Below are 21,440 nucleotides of genomic sequence, written 5' to 3' on the forward strand. Positions count from 1 at the left end.
GAGGCTGCAAGCAAGAAAGAAAGAAAGAAAGAAATTCTATTACAATTTTGAAATATTGCCAAATCATGGCTCTGAAGTAAATAAATTTCCACGCCACCGCTCACCGTGACCGCCTGAACTTCTGTCGTTGATGCAGATGCAGATGGAGCTTGAGTTTTGAGTTTTGAGCTGAAGCTGCGCTCCATCTTCAGACGCTATGGAGGCACAGGAGCAGGCCCGGCAGCTAAAGTCCCTGGCCGTGTATAAATAAGTAACCTGAGCCGCGCAACACGTTGCCTGACAGGGGCCCCAAAAACGGCAAACAGCCGCAGCACACCACGAGTCGGCTTGGATCGGATCGAATCGCGGAAGGGAAGAACGCGGTGCGGCGGAACCCGTTTAGATGCAGCCTCAGAAGCAACAACAGCAGCGACAGCGGCAGCCGCAGCAGAAGCTCTGTCTCCCCGCTCTCTGCTGGCCTTTGGTGCATTTTGATTTATAAGCGATTTATGCACTTTGCCGCTAAGGTGGGAGTCCTCCACTTGACCGAATTCATACGAGTGCCGCAGTGCCTTGCGATGCCTGGAGTTTATTCTCTCATGTAGGAAAACAAAAAAATATACAAATATAATTTACATAGCCTCGAGGGGCAGTGAATTTTGGATTTACTTTTCATTCACATGTTTCAATTTGGAAAGCATTTGAAGTGTGAGTGTGTGTTGGGTGTGTGTGTGTGTATTAACATACGTATTATAAGGCTGGCCAGTCCCCCATCTTATCTGCCAGACAACTGCCTTATCTCCCCTTGAGAGTCAACAATGTGTGGGGGGTGGGGAGTTTATCTAAACCGCTGGGGGTGCCTTGTTGGCAAAGAACCATAAAAGGCCCATCAGGCAGCTGGGCGGACTGTTGTTCACGGCACCCTTCTGCAGCATGCGCTTGGCCTCGTCCAGGGACAGCTCCACGACCTCAATGATTTCATCGTCCACACCGCCGCCGCTGTTGGCCTTGTCGGCATCGCTCACCTCGCAGTAGTACATCGCCTGTTTGGCACCCGAAGAACCCACACCAGATCTGCGAATGCAAAGAGATGAAACGAGACGCAACATGCCACATCTGCATGCACTGCTAACCTATATACCATGACCTCTTCGATGCGCTCCACGGGCACATCGTAGCCGCACTCCTCGAGCACTTCCTCGCGTGCGATTTCCACCCAGCTCTTCGATTTGTCCACAATCCCAGCGCACAGCTCCAAGGTCACACCGATGGAGGGCGGAAACGACTGTAGGTCGACACTATCAAACGTTCCCTTCTCGCTGGTGATTACGCCGTGGTACACTGCAGGGCGAAACTGTCGCACAAGCACCAGCTTCTGTCGGGACGAGTTGTACAATATGATGGCCACGCTGTCGTGCACCTTGAGCAGGTCCCAGTTTTTCTCCACACCATTCTGGATGTAGTACATGCGGAATGGCTTCACGTAGGGGGAGTCAGCGGGCAGCGGCCCCAACCAGATCTTCGATACGTTTTCCATGGTGTTAAAAATATATTTTCCGGGAGACAGCTGATGCGAAGCACCGACAACAAACAACAACAATGCTTTATGACATTTAACTGAGAACGTGGCATGGTCACACTAATGTTTGAATGTCATTATGTAGATTTTGGTGCTTTGTTGAGCAGAAACCACATCACGCCCACAAGCAGCGCTGGTCCGCCGTTTGTTCTATTGCCTGTTTCGACCAGCTTCTTGGCCTCATCTAGCGACATCTCAACGACCTGTATTACCTCCCTGTCTACACCACCGCCTGAGGAAACTCTCTGTTCATCGCACACCTCGCAATAGAATAAGGCCTGCGCGCCGCTGGAAACACCCACACCGGATCTGTACTGATATATCGTCTGCATGCTGTCGACGGGCACATCGTAGCCGCATTCCTCGAGAATCTCTTCCCGTGCTATATCCTCCAGACTCTTGTCCTTGTCGACTTGGCCCGCACACAGCTCCAGCGTGAAGCCCAGCTCTGGCGGAAACTTTTGCAGATCCACATCGCCCGTGGCTGTTGGCTGATGGTAGTTCATGAGAGCTTGGTAAACCGAAGCCCTAAATTGCCGCACAAAAATTAATTTATCCCGAGACTTGTTATAGAGCAGCACCAAGACACCGTCCAGTACTTTAACAATGTGCGTCTCCTTCTGCTGGTCGTTTTCCATGTAATGAACGGTGCAGGGTTGAATCCATTTGGATTTCGCGGGCAGTGGGGAAAACCAGATTCTTGTTATGTTACTCAGTCGACCGAGGGCAGACCTCTTTGCATCTGAACAACAGACACGACGCAGGCCTCCTCTGAAGAATTTAATCATATTCCAAAAAACAATACAATTAAAATAAAAGTCAGTGTGTAAAAAACGCCAAAAGTCGATAAGGAATTTTTGAAATCATCAGTTCCGATTGAGTGTTCAACAACTGCGCAAACATTTTGACATTTCAATATAACGAAAGTCTTGTGGCGACAGTCGGTCTACCCTTTACGGTATATCAAATACTTTTGCGGATATTTTAACCACGAAATTTAGTTCAATGCAACGTGAGTTCACAATGAAGATAAGTCATTAAAATCAGCCAATCTTGTGGGGAATTGAATGCTGATTTGAGTAAAACTAATTTTTGAAAGCGGATAGTCTTAACCAGCTGGTTATATTAAACAGAAGATCAAAGTCGAGAAAAATGAATTGAAAGGGTATATTTCGGTATATTTCCGAGGGTCAATCGGTTTATTTTATCGATGATTCGCATTGTGCGTGCTGTAAAACGCCATCGCTGCTGAGTGTTCAACAACGACACCTCATTTTGACGTTTATCGAAAATCTTGGTGCGACAGTCGGTGTGCGGTGTGTAAAATATTTTACTTTTCTCCCAACGTTAGATAATAGCCTTTTCCGAACTTGATTTGCAGCTGGGAAACGAATCCGATTGCAATTTAGCCAGAGTGTGTATCAATTAAGCGAATATGCTGCGCTCGAGACTGACACAGGCAGCCTGCGCCGCCCAACGTGCGTTCTCCACCACCCCCAAGGTGCTGGCCGCCAAGCAGATGACGGTACGCGATGCCCTCAACAGTGCCCTCGACGAGGAGCTGAGCCGGGACGACCGTGTCTTCCTGCTGGGCGAGGAGGTGGCCCAGTACGACGGTGCCTATAAGGTAAGCGAAAAGAATAGCAGAAAAACCCTTGCAACATTTACCCCCTTTGCGGATTACGTAAACAGCATCGGCCAGTGACAGTTCGCGCTGACAGCTGATGCAGTGGGCCCACATCCCAGCCGCGGGGGCAGGGAAAGTGCGTGTCTGATAATGAATCGGAATCGTGTCTCTGCCTACCTTTCGCAGGCTGCGTGATTGGCATCGGCAAGGTCACGCAATGTGTGTGTGTTTGACACGCTGATAACACGCAGCAGCGATAATAACATTCTGATTTGTTTACCCTGAATGATCGCTAAATTTGTATTTTATCTGTTTTTTCTAGGTATCCCGTGGACTGTGGAAGAAGTACGGCGACAAACGCATCATTGATACGCCAATCACAGAAATGGGTTTCGCTGGCATTGCTGTGGGTGCTGCCATGGCCGGTCTGCGTCCCGTCTGCGAGTTCATGACCTTCAACTTTGCCATGCAGGCCATTGATCACGTGAGTGTTGATTGGTTGCCCCACTACATCCAAGCAGTTGCCTAAATACTCATATTATCTCATTGCCAAAAACAACACCAAAGGAGAGATTAACTCCAGTTAATGTGCCCCCTCCCCCCCCCCACTCAGCTAGCTAATTACTGCCAAAAGTCCAATTCAAGTTCATTACAACAATCAAAAGGGGCGGCGCGTAATGGGATAATATGGGTTGAGCGACTCCTGTCTCAGCACAAAAACAAAGCCTATAGAACCGGCTCCTCTCTACCGTTTGACTAATTCCAAACTCCACTCCCATATTATCCGATTATGTGCAGGCCAAGCTACTCAAGTCTGTCAAGCCACCGATTGGCGACTGCCAGCTGCCTCTGCCCAAGATCATTGAAAGTCCGCGCTCCACCTGGCTGAACGAAATCAACGACATCCTGCAGAAAGATCGCGTGGGCGAGCGGACAATCATTTCGCCGCCGCTGGGCAAGAGCATGCCCGACAAAATGGAGGCTGCCCGCCTCATTGTCATCCGCAAGCGCAAGATGAAGAAGCACAAGTTGAAGAAGCTGCGCCGCAAGATGAAGTTCGAGTGGGCCAAGGTGCGGCAGCGTCGCGAGATGCGCAAGGAGAAGGCGTTCCAGGCACAGCTCATGTCCCAGATCAAGCAGGCGGAATCGTTCAATGCCGAGCAGCATGTGGCGGAGATTCTGCGACAAGCCAATGATAATCCATTGCCACGCTTCTGGAAGGGACGACGCCTGCCCGCATTTATTATTAAGCAGAAGTTAGGAATTAAGTGAAGTTCAGCAAATAAAATGCAAATTGTATTAACTTGAATTGGACACATTCGAGCAGCTACTGGGAGGAGGCACACACACACACACACATGAGATATTTGTCCTTAAATAATTGTAAGCCTTTTCACTTCAGATCATCAATTCGGCTGCCAAGACGTTCTACATGTCCGCTGGCGCTGTCAATGTACCAATCGTGTTCCGCGGACCCAATGGTGCCGCCTCTGGTGTGGCCGCGCAGCACTCTCAGTGCTTTGCCGCCTGGTACGCACACTGCCCCGGCCTGAAGGTGGTGTCCCCCTACGATACGGAGGATGCACGAGGTCTGCTCAAGGCTGCCATTCGGGATCCCGATCCAGTTGTGTTCCTGGAGAACGAACTCATGTACGGTACTGCATTCCCCGTCGATGATAAAATCACCGACAAGGACTTTGTGGTGCCGATTGGCAAGGCGAAGATCATGAGGCCTGGCAAGGACATCACCATTGTGGCGCATTCCAAGGCTGTGGAGACGGCACTCCTGGCCGCCGCCGAGCTGGCCAAGAAGGGCATCGAGGCTGAGATTATCAATCTGCGCTCCATTCGTCCCCTGGACACGGCGACCATCTTTGCCTCTGTGCGCAAGACCCACCACCTGATCACCCTCGAGAACGGCTGGCCACAGCATGGTAAGCGATCAGGGAAGCCTCCACTTAAAGTTCCCTAAATAAATTTAGATTTTCTTTTTTCTAGGTGTTGGAGCTGAAATCTGCGCCCGCATCATGGAGGATGAGACATTCTTCGAGCTGGATGCCCCCGTGTGGCGTTGCTGCGGTGTGGATGTGCCCATGCCCTATGCCAAGACGCTCGAGCTGCACGCTCTGCCCCGCGTGGCCGATGTGGCTGAGGCGGCCCTCAAAGTGCTGGGCGGCAAGGCGGGCAAGGCAACTGCCGCATTGAAATAGACCCAAGCAAACACACACACGCACGATATCGCCCAGAGCTAACTAAATTTACTGTCCTCAACGATACAAAAACAGAAAACATGGACATTCGCTGTCCCTAAATTAATGCACCGAACTACAAATCGAAAAGTGGAATGGAAGGGTTTGAATTTAAGCAGCACCATTGGATTTTGTTGATCTTTCAAACCTGCTAGTTTATTTTTTTGGTTATAGAAATCTCTTCTGAAATTAAAAAACACAAATTATAGAACCCGCTGCCATGTTTCGTTTAATTAATTAATTTAATTTGCGCGTTTGAGAGTGGCGCTTGTTCGTCTGCTGTGCAACACTTGTTGGAACTCGATTGCGCTGCGCAGCACTGACGAAAAGTAGCAACAAGTAGTCAAATAACGTTACATTCTTACGTTTTATGCTAATATTTCTTATTTTACTTTTCAGCATGAATGATAGTTTGTGAGTAATCAAATAAAAAGAAGTCGTAAAAACTAGTCAATCTTGTCAAGAATTAATTACCCTACCGGATAAAATTAAAATTGTAGTGCTGAGAGTTCTAACTAGCTGGTAATATTAAAAAGAATATCAATATCGTGGAAAATAACTTAAGACTCTGTATATTTACGGTATATTTTGAAAACGAGATGGTATATTTCGGTACATTTGTGAGGGTCAGGCGATATATTTCGTCGATAAGTCCGCCATAGACAGGCAAAGAAGAGAAAAAAAGGAAAACTGCAAAAACAATAACAATAACAATTAAATGAAACTCGAAAACACAATGCTCTGGCTGTAATGGCAAGTAGCTCCAGCTCCGATGAAAGCTCCAAAGCCCCAGAGAATTTTCAAATATCCAGTGCCTCGACCAATGACGACGATGACATCTGTGATGGCGCAGGATACACAAAGAAGAAGCCAAATGGAGGCAGCAGCGTAAAGGCGACCATAGCAGCTGCTGCTGCTGCGGCTGCAGTTGGTCTGCGATGTCCTCTTTGTCTCGGTTGCACTGCGACACGCTTCCACTGTCGAAATTGCGTCAGAAATGGAAACATTACTCATAGCGCCGCCACCGAAAGGGCCGAGAGGTTTGCTACTCTTTGCACAGTCATGCCATTCGTTCTTCCCCTAATACATTTATCATTTTGGTTTTGCAGCCTGTCGGAAAAGCAGCAGCGATATATCAATCTGCAGGCGGGTCTGAAGACTTACAGTAATCGCTATGAGGGCCTCATACAGCAACACAAGTCGAACGAGAATCGCTTGATGGCCATCAAAGCCAAGCGCAAACAGCTGGAGCTGCTGCAGCAGCTGATTGGTAGCACCACACAGCGTCTGCTGGTGCTGGGCGAGCAGCGCGATGAACTGCGTCTCGCGAATGCCGAGAAGCGCAAGAACCTGCCCAAGTATCCCATTAAAGTGAAGATGCTGGAGGACTATGTGCTCGATCGCATCGAGAAGATCGAGAAACTGCGCGACACGCATCTCGGTCTGATGGACAACATCAAGCAGACGGCCCGCCGGGGCATACAGCAGCTGGTCACCTACATATTTCCTATCACAGAGGTGGTGCTGAAAGATGAGCAGCAGCGCAAGATGAGCAACGAGCGCAGCGAGGAGGCAGAGACAATTGCGGCACTGGCCGATGCCAAGAACACCTCGTATATACGTGGCAAATGGGTGTTCCACGGCAGCGGCATCAGCGAGGTGCAGTACCGCATTGTGGGGCCCTCGCTGCCGGCCAATGGAGATTATACTGCTTACCTGGACTGGCTGTCGGACAACAAGGACGATGTGCCAAAGGCCACGGCCAATGAGATTACACCCAGTCGCTACGAGGCGTATCGCATTGTGGGCGCCCTCACGTACACGGCTCAGCTGACGCAGCTGCTCAGCTTCTATCTGAATGTACGGCTGCCACATAAGATTGCCTATGGGGACTTTTGCCGCAAGCTTCTCAACGAGGAGCAGTTCCTCCGCAAGGTGTCGCGTGTCAACTCCAACATCATGTATCTGGCCTACACGCAGCAGGTGAAGCTGCGCGCGCTGAACGAACAGCACACGCTCGAGAACATTTTGGCCATACTCGATCTGGAGCGCAGCGATTTGGGCCGCTTTGGCCATTTGGATGTGACAAATGCGCCGCTCATGAAATCGGTGGACTCTCTATTAATTGGCATTGAAACGGCCACAGAATCGGAATCTGAAGGTGCGTTTTAATAGAGTTTACTAGAGGAGTTATATCTGTAAATTTGTTTACTTTCCTGGCAGATGAGAACTCTTTGCGTTTGGACTGGGAATCGGTGCCGAGTCTGACGCCACAGCCAGAGCTTGCGGATCCCAATCTGATGCCGGCGGTGGCTCAACAATCGACCATTGCCATGGTGCGTATGGCAGCCACCTCAATGCTGCGCTGGATCAAGTGAGCGCAAGATGTTGCTGCTGGCCTTCCCCCCCACACTCCCCCAGCAATTATCGAGCAAAGCACGTGTGTTATCTTTTACAAATTAGGCTAAGTTATCGGAGGAAAAGGAGGAGCAGTGGGTGGCTACTATCAGAGAGTAGAGTATGAATGGATGGTTCTTTTTGGTTTACACAACAAATATTGATATGAAAATATATATCTATGTATATGTGTGTGTGTGTGTATATATCCAATCCCATATATATATTTATGAGGGGTAAAACGCAATCGATTGGGTTTTGTTTTTACATAACTTATTTTGTGTTTTTCCTTTATTTAATAAAAAATGTTTCGCTATAAATAACTAATTACGACTTTGTTGCTTATTTAATGCTTGCAAAGTACAAATTACACACATAACTTCTACTTTCGACTTCGACTAATTACTTTTTTGCTTAAAATACTAAAATGTTACTTGATTGATTGATTGATGGTATGTATAAATTGTATGAAAATAAAAGGCGAAACGAACACACACGGGGACATGTGTCGAGAATTCGACTGAGGATCACTCCTACGCACTCACGCACTCACTCACTGCTGTCTAATGTTTGTATGAAACCTGCACAGCACAGTTTACAAGTTGCATCTTTGCCATTGAGTGGTTGAGTAGGGACGACTTATGCTAAACGAACTTCGTTGGCAGTTGTTGTAAGATGGATGTGTTGGTGTTGTTGCTGGCTGCCTCACTGGCAGCTGTAGGCGGGGAGGGCTTTACAAATACTTGTGGCAGTGTATGGGTTAGTGGGACGGAACCGGTAGCCCCAAGATGTGAACTACTCTGCACAGAGACGGGCACGGGCACCGCCACGGAGCCACCGCCACCGCTGCTGCCGTTGAGCAGACCCAACTGGTGATCATAGCTGGCCAGGGAGCTCATTGAGGAGAGGACGAGTGCTGCTGCCATCGCCTCGTGATTGTAGAATGCCGACACTGGTGCCTTCGATGGCTGTGCGGCATTTAGCAAGGGTCATTGATGCGTTGACGTTCCTGCACCGCCACTGCCGCTGACATTTCCACCCTTCATGACGCCGCTCGGTGAGACGTTGAATTGTTTTTGCCAAGTGTTTTGCAGTGATAATTGCTTCTCGAAGGATTTCAGTTCGGACAATGTCTTCATTACTTGGGCGTTGCTGCTGAGATCGTAGACATGCTGCTGCTGACCCAGAGTCATCGCACTCACACCCACACCCACTTTGGCAGTGTGTTGATGGTGGTGATGATGATGATTGTTGTTGTTGTTATTGTTGTTATTCTTGTTCTTGTTATTATAGATGTACATGTTGTCCGCTTGGAAGCCCAACACTGATGCTCCATTGGCCTTTCCCGCGCCGGTACCCGTGCCAGTGGCAGTCTTTGCCTTGCTTTGAGTCTTTGTTTTTGCTTTTTGCGGCTTTGCTGTGGCTGTTATAGTTGCCATCGCCAGCGCTCCGGCAGGATAGACACCCACAATCTCAACGCCATCGGATTCGCTGCTGCTCTCCAAGTTTGCTGAGGAATTCTGCAACTGTGTGGCATAGGACAAGCGGCTGCTGCCGCTGCTGTTGGTGCTGGTAATGACTGGAGTAGGCTGCGGCGTGATGGTTATTTCAGAGGAATGTGCAGCAAGCTGTTTCGATGTCTGCAGTATATCACTGGGACACTTGTAGTCATCCAAATTGATGACATGCGGCGATGGTCGTGCTCCACTGATCACCTTGGAATGTGCTGGACTGCTGTTGCTGCTGCTGCTGTTTGTCTGATGACTGTTGATTGTCGTGACGCTAGGATTGGCGGCAGCAGCTGCCAGCGTTGCTGCAGTTATGAGATTGTACATGCTCTGGTGTTGGTCCGAATGTGTCCTAGCCGAGGCAGCAAAATCGCCAAGCATTCCCGCCAAGACGGCCGCCTGTGCTGATGTACTGGGCATGCATAAAAGATTCTCCAGACTGCCAGCAGTCACATTCACAACTGCTGCAGCAGGCGTTACCTGGATTTGAGGTGGAGGCTGCTGCGGCTGCTGTTGGTTCTGCAGCTGCTGCTGATGCTTTGCCATTTTTGTTTTCGGTGGCTTGGTGGCTTTGCCGGTTGGCTGCTCTTTGAGCTTGCGCTTCAGGCTATTGGATGAGGCACTTGTAGCTGAGTCCGTGTCCGAGTTGCCACGCGATCGACTTGGTCCTGCTCCCTGCGGCAACTCTTCCACTTGTCTTAGATAATTATTGGGCTGCGGCAGTGGCTCTGGTGTGGCAGCAGACGCCGGAGGAGCAGGAGCAGGAGTTGCAGCTGCAACGGCGGCAATTGGTTTCGCTGGAGTCTTTGTCTTCTCTGTAGACCTTCTGATGGAGTTCTTTTGGCGGGTGATTTCATTTTGTAGATCATCGTAACGCATCCAGCCCATGGGCCACAGTTCAAGGACCTTTGACTTGAGAAAACCATTAATGAACTCCTCCAGAGAGTCCTTGCGCTTGCCGAGCACAGCATAGGAGGTCCAGCGTGCCTGATAGACGCTGTACAAAAGGTTACGCAGCTCGCTGGTCCACTGGAACCTCTTGCGCGGCATCTTGAGCGGCACCTCCGAGTTCACATCCGCCGCACTAAAAGATAATTTTGATGAATGAGCGGGCAAAACCCCTTGGAAAATATCTCAATTAATCTTACGCTTGCTCTGCAAAATGATGCAACTCCATTTCGTAGCTGGCTACGGCCTTGGGCATGGACTCGGACACTGCACGCCGCAGCTTGTCCAAGGCAATGGTTGTCTTGTTCCTCTCCTCCTTGGAGCGCATGGCCTTGCCCTTGCGCAGCATATAGTATTTGGGCAGCTGCAGCTGATATTCAATGTGCGAGAAGACCATATTCCGTTCGTTACGATCCGTGCAGAGCAATGCCTCGTAGACCCTAACAAAAGATAAAAAATTGTCATTTAGGTTTGGGCTTCCCTCTGGTCAGTCTTTGTGAAACTCACTTTAGCAGCAGAGCGCTCAGATTGCTATCCAGCGTGAACTTTTTTCCGCACATGTCGCGACTCTTCACCACCTCCTTGAAACAGTTGACGGTCTTCAGTATATGCGCATCCAGGGATGTCGGCAGCAGCGTGTCAGCCGTTCGCAGATCTTTAAATGAAAGAAACAAAAAAAAAAAACTATATTAAATTCCGCTCACAAGCGTGCTGTTTGGTGGAGAGAGACATACTTTCACCAGCCTGCCCTTGGCCTTGGTTTTTGGCTGCTTTGTCAGTCATGGCCTGATCCGGTACGGAGTCGGTGTCACAGCTGCTCTCCAGATCATCCGTGGAATGGCACTTCAGTTCTCCATTGACGACAGTACCTGCAACCGATGCTGTGCCGCTCTGTGACTTCAGGAAGCTATCCCTTTTGGCCTTGAGCATATCCTTGACGGTCGTTGTCTTGACCACCTTCTTCAGGGCTTGCGCCTGGGCCTGACGCACCTCCGAATCGGAGTTATCCACGGCACTGGGTCGCGGCGAGTTGGAAGAGGAGGAGGTCACTGTCAGCGTTTTGGTGGGTTTGCTAGTGCTGGTGGTGCTGGAGCCGGAACCACTGGACTTTGACTTTGACTTGGATTTTGACTTGGTTGATTCATCCCCTACGCCAGAGCTGATCTTGGCTCTCTTTGCCTGATGATTGCCTTTGTACATTTCATTGGTGTTGGACTTTGCAGTGTTGGCAGAGTCGCCATCGTCCAGGCTCTCGCTGTCGGAGTCCTCCTCATCATTGTCATCATCATCATCGTCGTCATCGTCCTCGCTATTCGATTCGCTATCCGATGAGCCATCATCATCATCCGATCCATTGTTGTCGTCAGCGTCATTATCCTCGCCCGACGACGACGAGGAGGACGAAGACGAGGATGAACTATTGGAGCTCGAGGAGACGATGCGCTTGCGCGATCTCTCTGGCATTTTGATGATCGCATCCGTTCGCGTGGTGTAGGATTTCTTGGTCAACGGCTTGAACTCTAAGGCGCCGCAGTTGATGTAAAAGCCACCCTCCAGGGTCTCCACCTCCTCAGGTATGACTTCGTCGTACTGCAAAGGAAATGAGAAAAATGTTACCCCCGAATCCAACTTGAGTGCTGATTGCGTGCATTACCGCTTCGGAATTATCAATGAAGGAATCGGTGTCATCGTAGCCCACGCCAATGTCACGATGATCCTCCTTTCTGCTGCGTCCACGTCCTTTGGCATAGGCGTTGCCATATTTGGCCTCCAGCTCTTTGGCAATGCGCTGAACGTCATCATCGTTGTCGGCAAACGGATCGCTGCTGCTGAAACCGTTGCCAGTCTTTAGCTTTAGCTTCTTGGCCTTTTTCTGCAAGCAAAAAAACGAAGCATTAGCATTGGATACTCCCTCTATCCAGGTCATCCTTTAACATACCTTCTCCAAGTATAAAAGCTTTGAATAATTAAACTCTGGATAGTTCGCGGTGTCCGTCTCGAAGAGTTTGAGATTGATGCGAATGCTTTTTGTTGTCTTTGCTGGCTTATTTTGGACGGCCGGCACCTCCGGCTCCAAGATGTTTCCGCCGAATCTCGAGAATACCGATTCGCTCTGGATGATTGAAGTAAGGGAGACACGCTTATGTTCGCCCCCCCTCGACATTTCCGAGCAACGGCAAGCGGCAAGCGCAAACGCACAGAACAAGAGCGAAGAGAAGAAACCTTCTTTTGACTGCTTCCCGCCCTTTTGGATGATGAAAGCAGCGTGAGCCCGCCGCCGCTGCCAGCAGCCGCAACGCGCCGCGTGTTCTTCTTCTCCTCTATGTTTCACACAAAAACAACGTCAACGACCATTCACTCTCCCACCTCCTGCGAAGAGCAACGGAGGGAGAGACGAGGTGGGACGAGGAGGGATGTGTCTCTTTCTGTTTCTGCACGTACACCACCAACAACAACTACTACCAGCAGCAGCAGCAGCAGCGTTGCTAGCCGTTTCCACTTTTACTCTGCTTTTATTTTAGTTGCAACACACGAAAACAATCTTTGAAAAACATAAACAAATGCAATCGCGACGGGCCCTCGGTGTGGTGTCGATTCCCGTAAGTTTATCAACAGCGATTTTCCCTCGTTCTTTGCGCTCTTTCTTTATCTGGACGCCCCCCTCCCGCGCTGGCAGATGCAGGCCACGGATTATTTGTCACTTTTCTGCAGTTTGGTTTGGGGAAAAAAAAATTTCGGTTTAATTTACTTGATTGCCGGCACAAAAACAATACACTCGAAACCGGGACCACAACCACTGGCTAATCGCGACTAAGTAGGACACATTAAAAATCATTAAATACGCGCTTTTGCAGGTTTTGCAGGCGGGCTGCTGTTAATTTGTTTCTTATTAAAATCCCGTGGCCCGTCCTCAACGCTACACATTCTCGCCGTCGCTCCGACCCCGCGTTTAACTTTTTGGCCAGCATTTTGCAGCACTGGACGCGGATAATTCGCAATATACCTGTCCCGCTTGCTTCAACTAAGATGTGATAAGACAACGGCTTACACTGGACGGAATCGTTGAATACATGCTGTTTTAAGTGGTACATATTTTAATTTGGTTAATTTGAATCACATATATTTAATTCTAGGCCCCCTGAGAAAAGATGTAGATGAAATACAACGAAATCTTTAAAAATTAAACAAACAGCTGACGGTGCTGGTGCAGCCCTCGTTAGTGCTGCATATTTCTGGTTTGTTTTGAAGAAATCGCTCTGCTGCGCAACACTGACAGCGAGCAGCTGTTGGTTGGAAAGTTGTTAGCAAGTGGGGGCTGACAGTGTTTTGGGTTTTTGGGGTCTCTCTCAGTATTATTGTGGGGCTGCCATTGCCTCTCACGTAACTACGAACTACGCCAAGTGTTTGCTTATAATTAGTGCAAGTGGATTGGAGCAAATACGTGAGTTTTGTTCATACATGTCTGGGTGCCGAGCTGCTCTGGTGCTCCAATAAATCGTTGCATGCAAAGAAATTCGACCGAAACTGCAAGCTGTTATTAATGAATATGGGTTGACTGTGACCACTATCAAATGAAATCGATAAGAATTGTGCAATTAATGAAAGTGTGCAGTGCCGTGCAGTGGTCCCAGGCCACTCGTTTGTGTATATATATATATGTATTTTTATGCTGCCTTTATGCTTGCAGTGCCCCCCTCTCGAGCGCAAGTGGTCACCAGTGCCGCCGTTCAAAGAGCAACGTTCGGTGCTTTAAAAGTCTCCACCAACAAAAGGAGGGAGCCACCCGCCCCAATCATCCAGTCATCGTTTTGTGACTTTCTCCCGAAGGCCCTGAACGACACAGGAATCAAATGAAACAAAGCAGTCTCCAGTTCCCCGCCCACACATAGCAGTCGTCTCCAGGGCAGGCGCGAAGCGACAATAAAGAAAGAGCTTCTTTGTTGTCTTTTTGTCCATTTCATTTGCAACGGAAGAACAGCCAACAGCTACACGCATAGCCAGACCCAGAAGTGAGTGAGTAATGCAATCCATTAGCAATTACCTGGGCCACCTATTTAGTGCACAGTGGAGGGAAAAGTGTTGAACATCATCAGCGATAAGAATCTATTTCTGTGTACAGAGAGCTCTTTTATCAGACTCCTCCGTAAGGCCCATAAGTACCAGCGGTACGTACGTATTCCAATGCAAACAAGTGTCGAGAAAACGTGTCTCTCCTTTTAATTAGACTCCGAAATATCAAAGCCCCAAAAAGGTACTTACTATACGCGGTAAATGACCTTGAATAGCATATCTGTGCATGTGTCGTCGCCTTGTGCAATCCAAATGTGGCCAATGAATTTCCCTGAAAAGCGAAATGTTTGTTTTAAAATACGTCCATTTGAGGCGGTCAACTGGTTTTCCATTTGGGCAGTGGCCAGGCCAGGCCGCACAAAACCCAACAAATAATAAACCAGAAGCCAGCAGCCGTAGCAGAGCAGCAACAAGTAGCGCGTACGAATTTAATTTACTTTTTAATGCGTCATTATGCCATTTTGCGACACGCCAAATGTCAGCCGACGGCAGCGCTGATCATTCCCGATTGAGTTCGCTTCGTTGTCGTTGTTGTCTCAAAGTTCACGATCATTATCAAAGAGCTGCGACATCTCGCATCATTGACATGCAAAAGCGATAAAAGAGATGCCAAAAGGAACAAGAAGAAAGAGGGAAAACACACAGGTTTTGATGCCCCGAAGGGGTAGATACCCTGCAGCTACAACTTTTGACAACAGTTTGCAATGAGAGCTCCCGTGGCAGCTACGGAACGTCCCTTGGGTGCAGATATATTGCAGCATATATGTGCATTTATTTGTTTATGTACATATGTATATCAGCGGAGCGAAACTGCAGACAAACTTCAAATAAAAAACCACATTGCAAAATCCAAAGACCCTATGTAAGGGTATACAAATAAAAAGCGGAAGATAAGTAAACAAAATGCACGCTTTTCAAAATATGTTCATTAATTCAAGAATAATTCAGGAAAGCCAAATTTAATGTGAAAGCAATAAAAGACAAGAGAAGCTGCTGGTGCTGAGTGCAAATGAGTGAAAATTGTGATTTATTAGCTTAGATGCAAAACGCGCTTAAAACTTCAGAATCCAGATTGATTTTGGAGGAATAAATGAAATAGACTAAAACATACATTGGCTGACAGATCACCTTTAGGTGAGATCATTTGCTTTTGTCTGTTTGAATGTACATCATGTACACAAAGAATACTTTCATGTACTTATGTACATAAATACATATATCAATCATATACCCTGTATTTCACCACGTACAATTTACAATGAATATCGAGAACAAAAAGTACCGGTGGGTGACTTCTAACACCCGCTATACGAATACATACGAAGGTGTGTACATACACCGGTACATGTATGTACATACATATATTACGAGAACTATTAGTCGTATGTCTCTGGTATCGTCTCTGGCTTGGTTCCATTTTAGAAACGATGACGCATGGACGGAAATGAATTTACAAATTGAAAAAACCAGAACATAAGAGACTCATTACACAGACAAAAAGAGCACTCGAAAAGAGGACCATCGTTGATAAGATTTCAATCACGAGAACTCTTCTCATTTCTCTATGTATGAATATTCTCGCCCACAGATCTCGAAAAGCTGCACAGACAACATGACGGAGAGCGAGGAGCTGATGAATAAGTATGGCGAACCCTTGCGCTATGATAGGAATTTCAAGGGACCACGACAGAGGGATCGCAGCTGCACGGATGTGCCCTGCCTGCTGCTGTTTGCACTCTTCCTGGCTGGCTGGGGCTTCATTGCCCACTATGCCATCACCCATGGAGATCTCAATAAGCTGATGGTGCCGACGGATTCGTTTAATCAAAAGTGCGGCATCGATTCGTCTGTGCTGCACAAGAAGCATTTGTTCTTCTTCAATTTGGAGCAGTGCATTGATCCGCTTGTGCCGATTACTGGCTGCCCCACACCACAAGTGAGTGAAATCCAAGTAAATATTCCTGAAACATGAACCCAATCCTTCCCTTTTGCAGGTTTGCGTGGAGAGCTGTCCCACTCAGACGTTCATCTGGGACACAATGCACGACAGCCTAAGCTATGAGGAGCTGCGGAGTCGCCTCATCTGTTTGACCGACGAACACAAGGCCAACATTCGCAGCAAGTCCGACATGCAGCGCGCCATCGATCAGAATCTCTGCGCTCGCTGGTACATCAAGAGTGCGCCCTTCCTAAATCGCTGCATATTCGAATTCTCGCCACAGATGTGCGAGTTCATTCCCTCGTTTCTGCTCAAGGGCGGACGCTCGCGTCGCCAGTTGATGCTGATGCCCGGCAATGCCACCTCAGAGCCGGAACTGCAGGCTCAAGCTATGGCCTTGAGCATGTCGCAGGCGCTGGTGTTGCCGCAATCGAATGGCAGGCTGGAGCCCGTGCAGGAAGAGCCGGCGGTTCAGTGCCGACGAAGACTAAACGATGCCGTCATCAAGGAGAAGATGAAACAAACAGACACCCGGCTGGCCAAGATGGTGGGCAATTTGGTGGCACATTTCTACAACGGCACCCACGATGCCCAGCGGCTGGGCGAGGAGATTGTCGAGGATCTCGTCAATTCGTGGTCCATTGTGCTAGTGGCCTGCTTCTGCACACTGATCGCCTCGCTGGTGTTTATTGCCCTGATGCGTTGGCTCTCGGCGCCCATACTGTGGTTCTCCATCTTTGCCGTGCTCACCGGGCTCCTGGTGGCCATCTATTACACTGTGCGGCAGTACATCTTCTGGGAGAAGACACCCACTGTGCCCATACATGGCCTCAATCTGCAGTCGACAGTGAAGAATGTGCTGCAGAACCAAAGCACCTGGCTCTATCTGTCCATCTTTGTGGGCGTGTGCTTTGTGGTGATCCTGCTGTTGGTTATTGTTCTGCGTAAGCGCATCCGCATTGCCATCGCCCTGACCAAGGAGGGCAGCAAGGCAGTGAGCAGTGTCTTCAGCACCGTCTTCTTCCCGATCTTTTCATGGGTGCTCTTCATAGCCACGATTGCCTTTGCCATCGGTGTGGGCCTGTATCTTGGCTCCATTGGAGAACTGTCATTCCGCATGGTGCAGCGACTGAACGAGGCCGGTCAAGTGACCAACGAGCCCTGTGTGTGCGAGGGACCAGCCATTAACTATACACTGGGCAGTGCCTGTGATCCGCAGCTGTTTGAGAAGCATTGCTACAACAAACAGGCCTCGACGACTGGCTTCTTCCAGCAATCGCAGCGTGTGGCCTGCTCCCAGACGACGTGCAGCTTCCTGGACATCGACAATCCGCCGCTGGTCAGGTGGGCCATCTTCTACAACATTTTCGGCTTCCTGTGGCTGAGCTTCTTCATCTCGGCCTTCAGCGACATGGTGCTGGCGGCCACATTCGCCAGCTGGTATTGGACATTCAAGAAGCGAGATGTGCCCTACTTTACGCTGGCACGTGCCTTCGGCCAGACGGCATTCTATCATTTGGGCACGCTGGCCTTTGGCTCGCTCATCCTGGCCGTGGTGCGCCTCATCCGCCTGGTGCTGGAGTACATCAATGAGAAGCTGAAGAAGTACGACAATGCGGTGACCAGAGCGATACTCTGCTGCATGCGCTGCTTCTTCTGGCTGCTGGAGACATTCCTGAAGTTCCTCAATCGCAATGCGTACATCATGTGCGCTATTCACGGCAAGAACTTTTGCACCAGCGCCAAGGATGCCTTCAATCTGATAATGCGAAACTTTTTGCGCGTCATAACATTGGATCAGGTCACCGATTTTCTCTTCTTTATATCCAAGTTGCTGCTCACAGCCGGTGCGGGCGTGGCTACATATTATTTTCTGGCCAACAATCCGGCCATTGTGCAGCTGCATTATAGAGCCGTGCCCACCACAGTGGTGGTCATAGCCGCCTTTCTGATAACCAGCGTGTTCTTCGGTGTTTATTCGACGGCTGTAGATACGCTGTTTTTGTGCTTCCTCGAGGATTGCGAGCGAAACGATGGCACGCCCGAAAAGCCCTTCTTTATGTCCAAGCAGCTAATGAAAATTCTCGGAAAGAAGAACAAGCTGCCGCCGCGGCAGCGTCGCAGCAAGTAAGGAGAACGGAAAAGACAGTGCAAACTTATCTAAAACTATATTTATAAATATTATATTATATATGTATAAACCCTTATCTATTGGGTTGTGAGCGAAACCATTGCTCAAAGCCGCCGCCGAGTATGAAGATGATGAGAGAGCTGCAAAAAGATTTACATCAAATGTATGCAAATGCAACTTTTTTTTGTTGAAAGAATTTGCCAGTACCTTTAATCTCCAAAAATCACCCTTAAAATTTGTAAATTTAATTTGTTTATGGATGATGGAACGAAAGTCTGTCCTGGACATCATGTGATAAGCGCATACGAAACTAAAGATAAAGACACAAAAGCAATATAAGAGTTTACACAAACATTTACATCCAGTGATTGGCGATTGATATATCCAAAAGATATAGCTCTGGCCGATCCACTAATTTACATATCTCTCGTTGTACCATTTGATTTATTTTTTGCATACAAATTGGCACTCATATTTAACGAATTTAATAAAATTGAATTCCCCCAAACATGTTTTTTAGTTTATGTTTCCCCATTTTACCATTCCATTCCATTACTTTTATTTCCATGAAAAAAGGCTCATTGGAAAGTCTGATTGGTGCGAAAAGTGCAACAAAAGTGAGATAAATGCTAGTTCGTAAGTTTTATAAATTTCGAATACATCATTATAATAATAATAATAAACATTAAATACTGCCACACAACACACATAAAAAAAGGAAGCCGGTGGGAGGGAATCTTTGATTTAGGCCCACTGTCGTCTACATGGATACATCCTTGAGTACGCTGTCGCTTATGTCGTGCAGGTCATCACCATCGTCGCTCAGCTCGAGGTCAAATTTCCGCGATGCATCATTCAGGGCATTAATTTCATTCTCCTTGTTGTCATAGGGATCCTCGAACTGCTGCAAAACAGAAAATAAAACTGAAATCTATCGAAAAGCAAAGGTTGAGTTGCTACTCACATCCATTGTCTTGTCGTTGAGTAAAACGCGTGGCATCATTTGTTGTTGCATTGGTTCGTGTAGTGGCGTATCGGCCACCAAGGGATCCAGCCTGCCCGATGGCGATGTACTCAGATTCTGTACATTACGCGACAGATCCAAAACCTTGCGCACAGCCGCACTCTGTGCCACCAGCGAGCTGTTGGCATTGGAAGACCTTGGGGCAATGCATTCGATGCGTGTGCAGTCATTGCAACTGGATGGAGTGTATGGCTCGCTGGCAGCTGGAGAAGACTCTGCAGGGGACGCCGCAACAGCTGCAGGAGGCACTACAATTCCCGCTGGTGCATCATCAAAGCCAAACGATGCCTGCATCTGCTTCCATTTGCTGCCCAGCGATGAGAGATTGTGCTGCTGTTGCTGCTGCTGCGTGACAGACATTTGTGGCCTGGACGTAGACTTGCCAATGGTGCGCAACAGCTGCATGGGATTTGCCACCTTGGAGCGGTTCAGTGTACAATTGAGATCAGTGGACTGCTCAAGGGCTTTCAACTTGCGTGCCGAACGTGGCGGTGCAGGTGCTAAAAGAGCATAGAATATCAGGATTCAATTTGTTGAACCAAGCGTAATTTAATGCAATTTTCATACCCAATAAACTGTTGCTAAACGTGTCCAGTTGCTTGGCCTTAAAGTCATCCTGTAGTGGCAGGCGCACGTGTGGCGTGCGCACATTACTGCCAGCCAAATCGAAGCGAATGGGCGGCGTGGACACAAACTTCTTGGCAATGCCATGGGCTCGCAGATCGAGACGCGGTGTACCCGCCACCGATTGCTGCTGCAGCTGATGAAGGCTGCTGCTGCTGCCGGTGTCCTCTTTGAGTCGAACATTCAGTTTCCGCTGAACTCTGGTCACCTGGCTCTCCATCTCAGACAGTTCGAGGCGCAGTTCCTGCAGTTGTTTGGTCACAAACTCGTTGGACTCGTTGTAGTGATCGTTGGCATCCAGTTGCTCTGCAATTGTGTGGCTGACCATATTGAAGGCACCCACCAGAGCATCCATGTTGGAGCCGCTCATAGGCTCAGCATCGCTGTCGTAGAGCTGCCGCATGTCGCGTAGTGTCTGGTCCATGGCTTCCTCGTTTTGATTGTGCTCCACCTGCTTGGCATGGAAGCGTTCGATCTTCTCTTTGAGGTCCCTGAGGGGTGCCTCTAGTGCGGCATTGCTGGCAGCGGGCGCAGAGATATTCTGCTGCACAGCCAGTCGATTGTCTGCCTCAAAGTCCTCCAGGAAAGCATCGTCTTGCAGCTGTGCCTCGGGTACTCCGGTTATGCTGGAGATCTCAGCCAGAATGTGCTTTATCTTTTCTGTACTCTCTCGCAGCTGAGTCGAATTACGTTCCAGCTCCTCCACATACGAGGATGCATACTCCTTGAGGAGAGCATTCTGCCTGCCCATTGCCTTGGCATTCAAATCCCGCAGATGGGCCGGACTCGTGTCCACAAGTAAAACCTTTTCCCGTTGCTTGACCAGTTCCTGGACCACAAAGCCTACAAATTCCAGCAGAAAGTTTATAAACTTATGGCCACCAGGCATCACCACCAAATAGGACTTTATGTTCGCCCACTGCAGGTGATGCTTCTCGTTCAAGTGCTTCAGGTACTCCACGGTGCAGGAGCGGAAATTGGCCTCCGCCTTTTTGTCAGTAATTGGCCAGAAGAAGCGACGCTTGAACTCCACTGGATCCAGCAGGCGGAACAGATAGTGCATCACCTGAAAGAATGCCGCCTGATTGGGTTTGAGGAACATGTCCCAGCAGAGCAGCTTCCGCATTTCGTCGCCCATGGGATACAGCAAAGCCAGGCCCTGGAGCTTCTTGTGCAGCCTCTCGCTTTGCTCCTTCTCCTCGGCCTTCCAAGGTGCAATTACGGTGCGGTCCATGCTCGTTTTTCATTCACCCAGGTTCGTTTAATTAATTTATTTTCCAATATGGCCCCAATGTTGGGTTTTTTTTTGTGCCTGCCGCTGTTGTTTGAAGTTTTGCGAATATCAGTGTGACCGCTGATTGATC

At 48.7% G+C, this 21,440-nt stretch overlaps 7 protein-coding genes across 13 annotated transcripts; 3 read left to right on the top strand and 4 right to left on the bottom strand.

Moving 5' to 3' along the window:
- Window positions 1-636: 636 nt before the first annotated feature.
- Window positions 637-1,569, bottom strand: LOC117582714 (uridine diphosphate glucose pyrophosphatase NUDT14). The gene is made up of 2 exons (XM_034270637.1): window positions 1,113-1,569; window positions 637-1,053 (listed from the first exon to the last, which is right to left on the bottom strand). Exons 1-2 carry the CDS (start codon window positions 1,514-1,516, stop codon window positions 822-824), a joined length of 636 nt encoding a protein of 211 aa, XP_034126528.1. The 5' UTR covers window positions 1,517-1,569; the 3' UTR covers window positions 637-821.
- LOC117582713 (uridine diphosphate glucose pyrophosphatase NUDT14-like) lies at window positions 1,560-2,388 on the bottom strand. Its single transcript, XM_034270636.1, has one exon. The coding sequence runs from the start codon at window positions 2,344-2,346 to the stop codon at window positions 1,636-1,638; it is 711 nt and encodes a 236-aa protein (XP_034126527.1). The 5' UTR covers window positions 2,347-2,388; the 3' UTR covers window positions 1,560-1,635.
- Window positions 2,389-2,780: 392 nt separating this feature from the next.
- On the top strand, window positions 2,781-5,459 carry LOC117582708 (pyruvate dehydrogenase E1 component subunit beta, mitochondrial). 3 transcript variants are annotated; one of them, XM_034270628.1, is made up of 5 exons: window positions 2,781-2,874; window positions 2,940-3,185; window positions 3,508-3,669; window positions 4,588-5,119; window positions 5,184-5,459. In XM_034270628.1, exons 2-5 carry the CDS (start codon window positions 2,994-2,996, stop codon window positions 5,393-5,395), a joined length of 1,098 nt encoding a protein of 365 aa, XP_034126519.1. In that variant the 5' UTR covers window positions 2,781-2,874; window positions 2,940-2,993; the 3' UTR covers window positions 5,396-5,459. The 3 variants fall into 3 exon arrangements, with proteins under 3 accessions (XP_034126519.1, XP_034126520.1, XP_034126518.1); XM_034270627.1 differs by lacking the exon at window positions 2,781-2,874 and having other exon boundaries at window positions 2,887-3,185; XM_034270629.1 differs by lacking the exons at window positions 2,781-2,874; window positions 4,588-5,119; window positions 5,184-5,459 and adding an exon at window positions 3,984-4,494 and having other exon boundaries at window positions 2,881-3,185.
- A 647-nt stretch (window positions 5,460-6,106) lies between these two features.
- Window positions 6,107-7,974, top strand: LOC117582707 (beclin 1-associated autophagy-related key regulator). The gene is made up of 3 exons (XM_034270626.1): window positions 6,107-6,474; window positions 6,544-7,595; window positions 7,658-7,974. The coding sequence occupies exons 1-3, from the start codon at window positions 6,185-6,187 to the stop codon at window positions 7,810-7,812; spliced, it is 1,497 nt and encodes a 498-aa protein (XP_034126517.1). The 5' UTR covers window positions 6,107-6,184; the 3' UTR covers window positions 7,813-7,974.
- A 117-nt stretch (window positions 7,975-8,091) lies between these two features.
- Window positions 8,092-13,371, bottom strand: LOC117582700 (yemanuclein). 2 transcript variants are annotated; one of them, XM_034270605.1, is made up of 7 exons: window positions 12,227-13,371; window positions 11,942-12,160; window positions 11,022-11,877; window positions 10,795-10,942; window positions 10,488-10,727; window positions 9,564-10,423; window positions 8,092-8,531 (listed from the first exon to the last, which is right to left on the bottom strand). In XM_034270605.1, the coding sequence occupies exons 1-7, from the start codon at window positions 12,449-12,451 to the stop codon at window positions 8,476-8,478; spliced, it is 2,604 nt and encodes an 867-aa protein (XP_034126496.1). In that variant the 5' UTR covers window positions 12,452-13,371; the 3' UTR covers window positions 8,092-8,475. The 2 variants fall into 2 exon arrangements, with proteins under 2 accessions (XP_034126496.1, XP_034126495.1); XM_034270604.1 differs by lacking the exon at window positions 8,092-8,531 and having other exon boundaries at window positions 8,689-10,423.
- Window positions 13,372-13,569: 198 nt separating this feature from the next.
- Window positions 13,570-19,128, top strand: LOC117582703 (CTL-like protein 2). 3 transcript variants are annotated; one of them, XM_034270619.1, is made up of 4 exons: window positions 13,570-13,729; window positions 13,976-14,301; window positions 15,947-16,294; window positions 16,353-19,128. In XM_034270619.1, exons 3-4 carry the CDS (start codon window positions 15,971-15,973, stop codon window positions 18,426-18,428), a joined length of 2,400 nt encoding a protein of 799 aa, XP_034126510.1. In that variant the 5' UTR covers window positions 13,570-13,729; window positions 13,976-14,301; window positions 15,947-15,970; the 3' UTR covers window positions 18,429-19,128. The 3 variants fall into 3 exon arrangements, with proteins under 3 accessions (XP_034126510.1, XP_034126509.1, XP_034126511.1); XM_034270618.1 differs by having other exon boundaries at window positions 13,976-14,297; XM_034270620.1 differs by lacking the exons at window positions 13,570-13,729; window positions 13,976-14,301 and having other exon boundaries at window positions 15,945-16,294.
- A 27-nt stretch (window positions 19,129-19,155) lies between these two features.
- On the bottom strand, window positions 19,156-21,414 carry LOC117582705 (augmin complex subunit dgt6). 2 transcript variants are annotated; one of them, XM_034270621.1, is made up of 3 exons: window positions 20,020-21,414; window positions 19,393-19,952; window positions 19,156-19,332 (listed from the first exon to the last, which is right to left on the bottom strand). In XM_034270621.1, exons 1-3 carry the CDS (start codon window positions 21,308-21,310, stop codon window positions 19,189-19,191), a joined length of 1,995 nt encoding a protein of 664 aa, XP_034126512.1. In that variant the 5' UTR covers window positions 21,311-21,414; the 3' UTR covers window positions 19,156-19,188. The 2 variants fall into 2 exon arrangements, with proteins under 2 accessions (XP_034126512.1, XP_034126513.1); XM_034270622.1 differs by having other exon boundaries at window positions 19,156-19,329; window positions 20,020-21,413.
- Between the last annotated feature and the right edge of the window lie 26 nt (window positions 21,415-21,440).

The sequence above is a fragment of the Drosophila guanche genome, unplaced genomic scaffold (assembly GCF_900245975.1).
Source record: "Drosophila guanche unplaced genomic scaffold, DGUA_6, whole genome shotgun sequence".
Classification (NCBI taxonomy): domain Eukaryota; kingdom Metazoa; phylum Arthropoda; class Insecta; order Diptera; family Drosophilidae; genus Drosophila; species Drosophila guanche.

Excerpts from the sequence above, each read along its gene's own strand:
- LOC117582705 (XM_034270621.1), bottom strand. The coding sequence starts at position 21,310 with ATGGACCGCACCGTAATTGCACCTTGGAAGGCCGAGGAGAAGGAGCAA. Across the intron at positions 19,953-20,019 it reads GTTTAGCAACAGTTTATTGG|CACCTGCACCGCCACGTTCG; the intron begins GTATGAAAATTG and ends ATGCTCTTTTAG. Across the intron at positions 19,333-19,392 it reads TCAACGACAAGACAATGGAT|CAGTTCGAGGATCCCTATGA; the intron begins GTGAGTAGCAAC and ends TCTGTTTTGCAG.
- LOC117582714 (XM_034270637.1), bottom strand. The coding sequence starts at position 1,516 with ATGGAAAACGTATCGAAGATCTGGTTGGGGCCGCTGCCCGCTGACTCC. Across the intron at positions 1,054-1,112 it reads GAAGAGGTCATGGTATATAG|ATCTGGTGTGGGTTCTTCGG; the intron begins GTTAGCAGTGCA and ends TTGCATTCGCAG.
- LOC117582708 (XM_034270628.1), top strand. The coding sequence starts at position 2,994 with ATGCTGCGCTCGAGACTGACACAGGCAGCCTGCGCCGCCCAACGTGCG. Across the intron at positions 3,186-3,507 it reads AGTACGACGGTGCCTATAAG|GTATCCCGTGGACTGTGGAA; the intron begins GTAAGCGAAAAG and ends TGTTTTTTCTAG. Across the intron at positions 5,120-5,183 it reads GAACGGCTGGCCACAGCATG|GTGTTGGAGCTGAAATCTGC; the intron begins GTAAGCGATCAG and ends TCTTTTTTCTAG.
- LOC117582703 (XM_034270619.1), top strand. The coding sequence starts at position 15,971 with ATGACGGAGAGCGAGGAGCTGATGAATAAGTATGGCGAACCCTTGCGC. Across the intron at positions 16,295-16,352 it reads CTGGCTGCCCCACACCACAA|GTTTGCGTGGAGAGCTGTCC; the intron begins GTGAGTGAAATC and ends TCCCTTTTGCAG.
- LOC117582700 (XM_034270604.1), bottom strand. The coding sequence starts at position 12,451 with ATGTCGAGGGGGGGCGAACATAAGCGTGTCTCCCTTACTTCAATCATC. Across the intron at positions 12,161-12,226 it reads AGCTTTTATACTTGGAGAAG|AAAAAGGCCAAGAAGCTAAA; the intron begins GTATGTTAAAGG and ends TTTTGCTTGCAG. Across the intron at positions 11,878-11,941 it reads TCATTGATAATTCCGAAGCG|TACGACGAAGTCATACCTGA; the intron begins GTAATGCACGCA and ends TTTCCTTTGCAG.
- LOC117582707 (XM_034270626.1), top strand. The coding sequence starts at position 6,185 with ATGGCAAGTAGCTCCAGCTCCGATGAAAGCTCCAAAGCCCCAGAGAAT. Across the intron at positions 6,475-6,543 it reads GCCACCGAAAGGGCCGAGAG|CCTGTCGGAAAAGCAGCAGC; the intron begins GTTTGCTACTCT and ends TTGGTTTTGCAG. Across the intron at positions 7,596-7,657 it reads CACAGAATCGGAATCTGAAG|ATGAGAACTCTTTGCGTTTG; the intron begins GTGCGTTTTAAT and ends CTTTCCTGGCAG.
- LOC117582713 (XM_034270636.1), bottom strand. The coding sequence starts at position 2,346 with ATGATTAAATTCTTCAGAGGAGGCCTGCGTCGTGTCTGTTGTTCAGAT.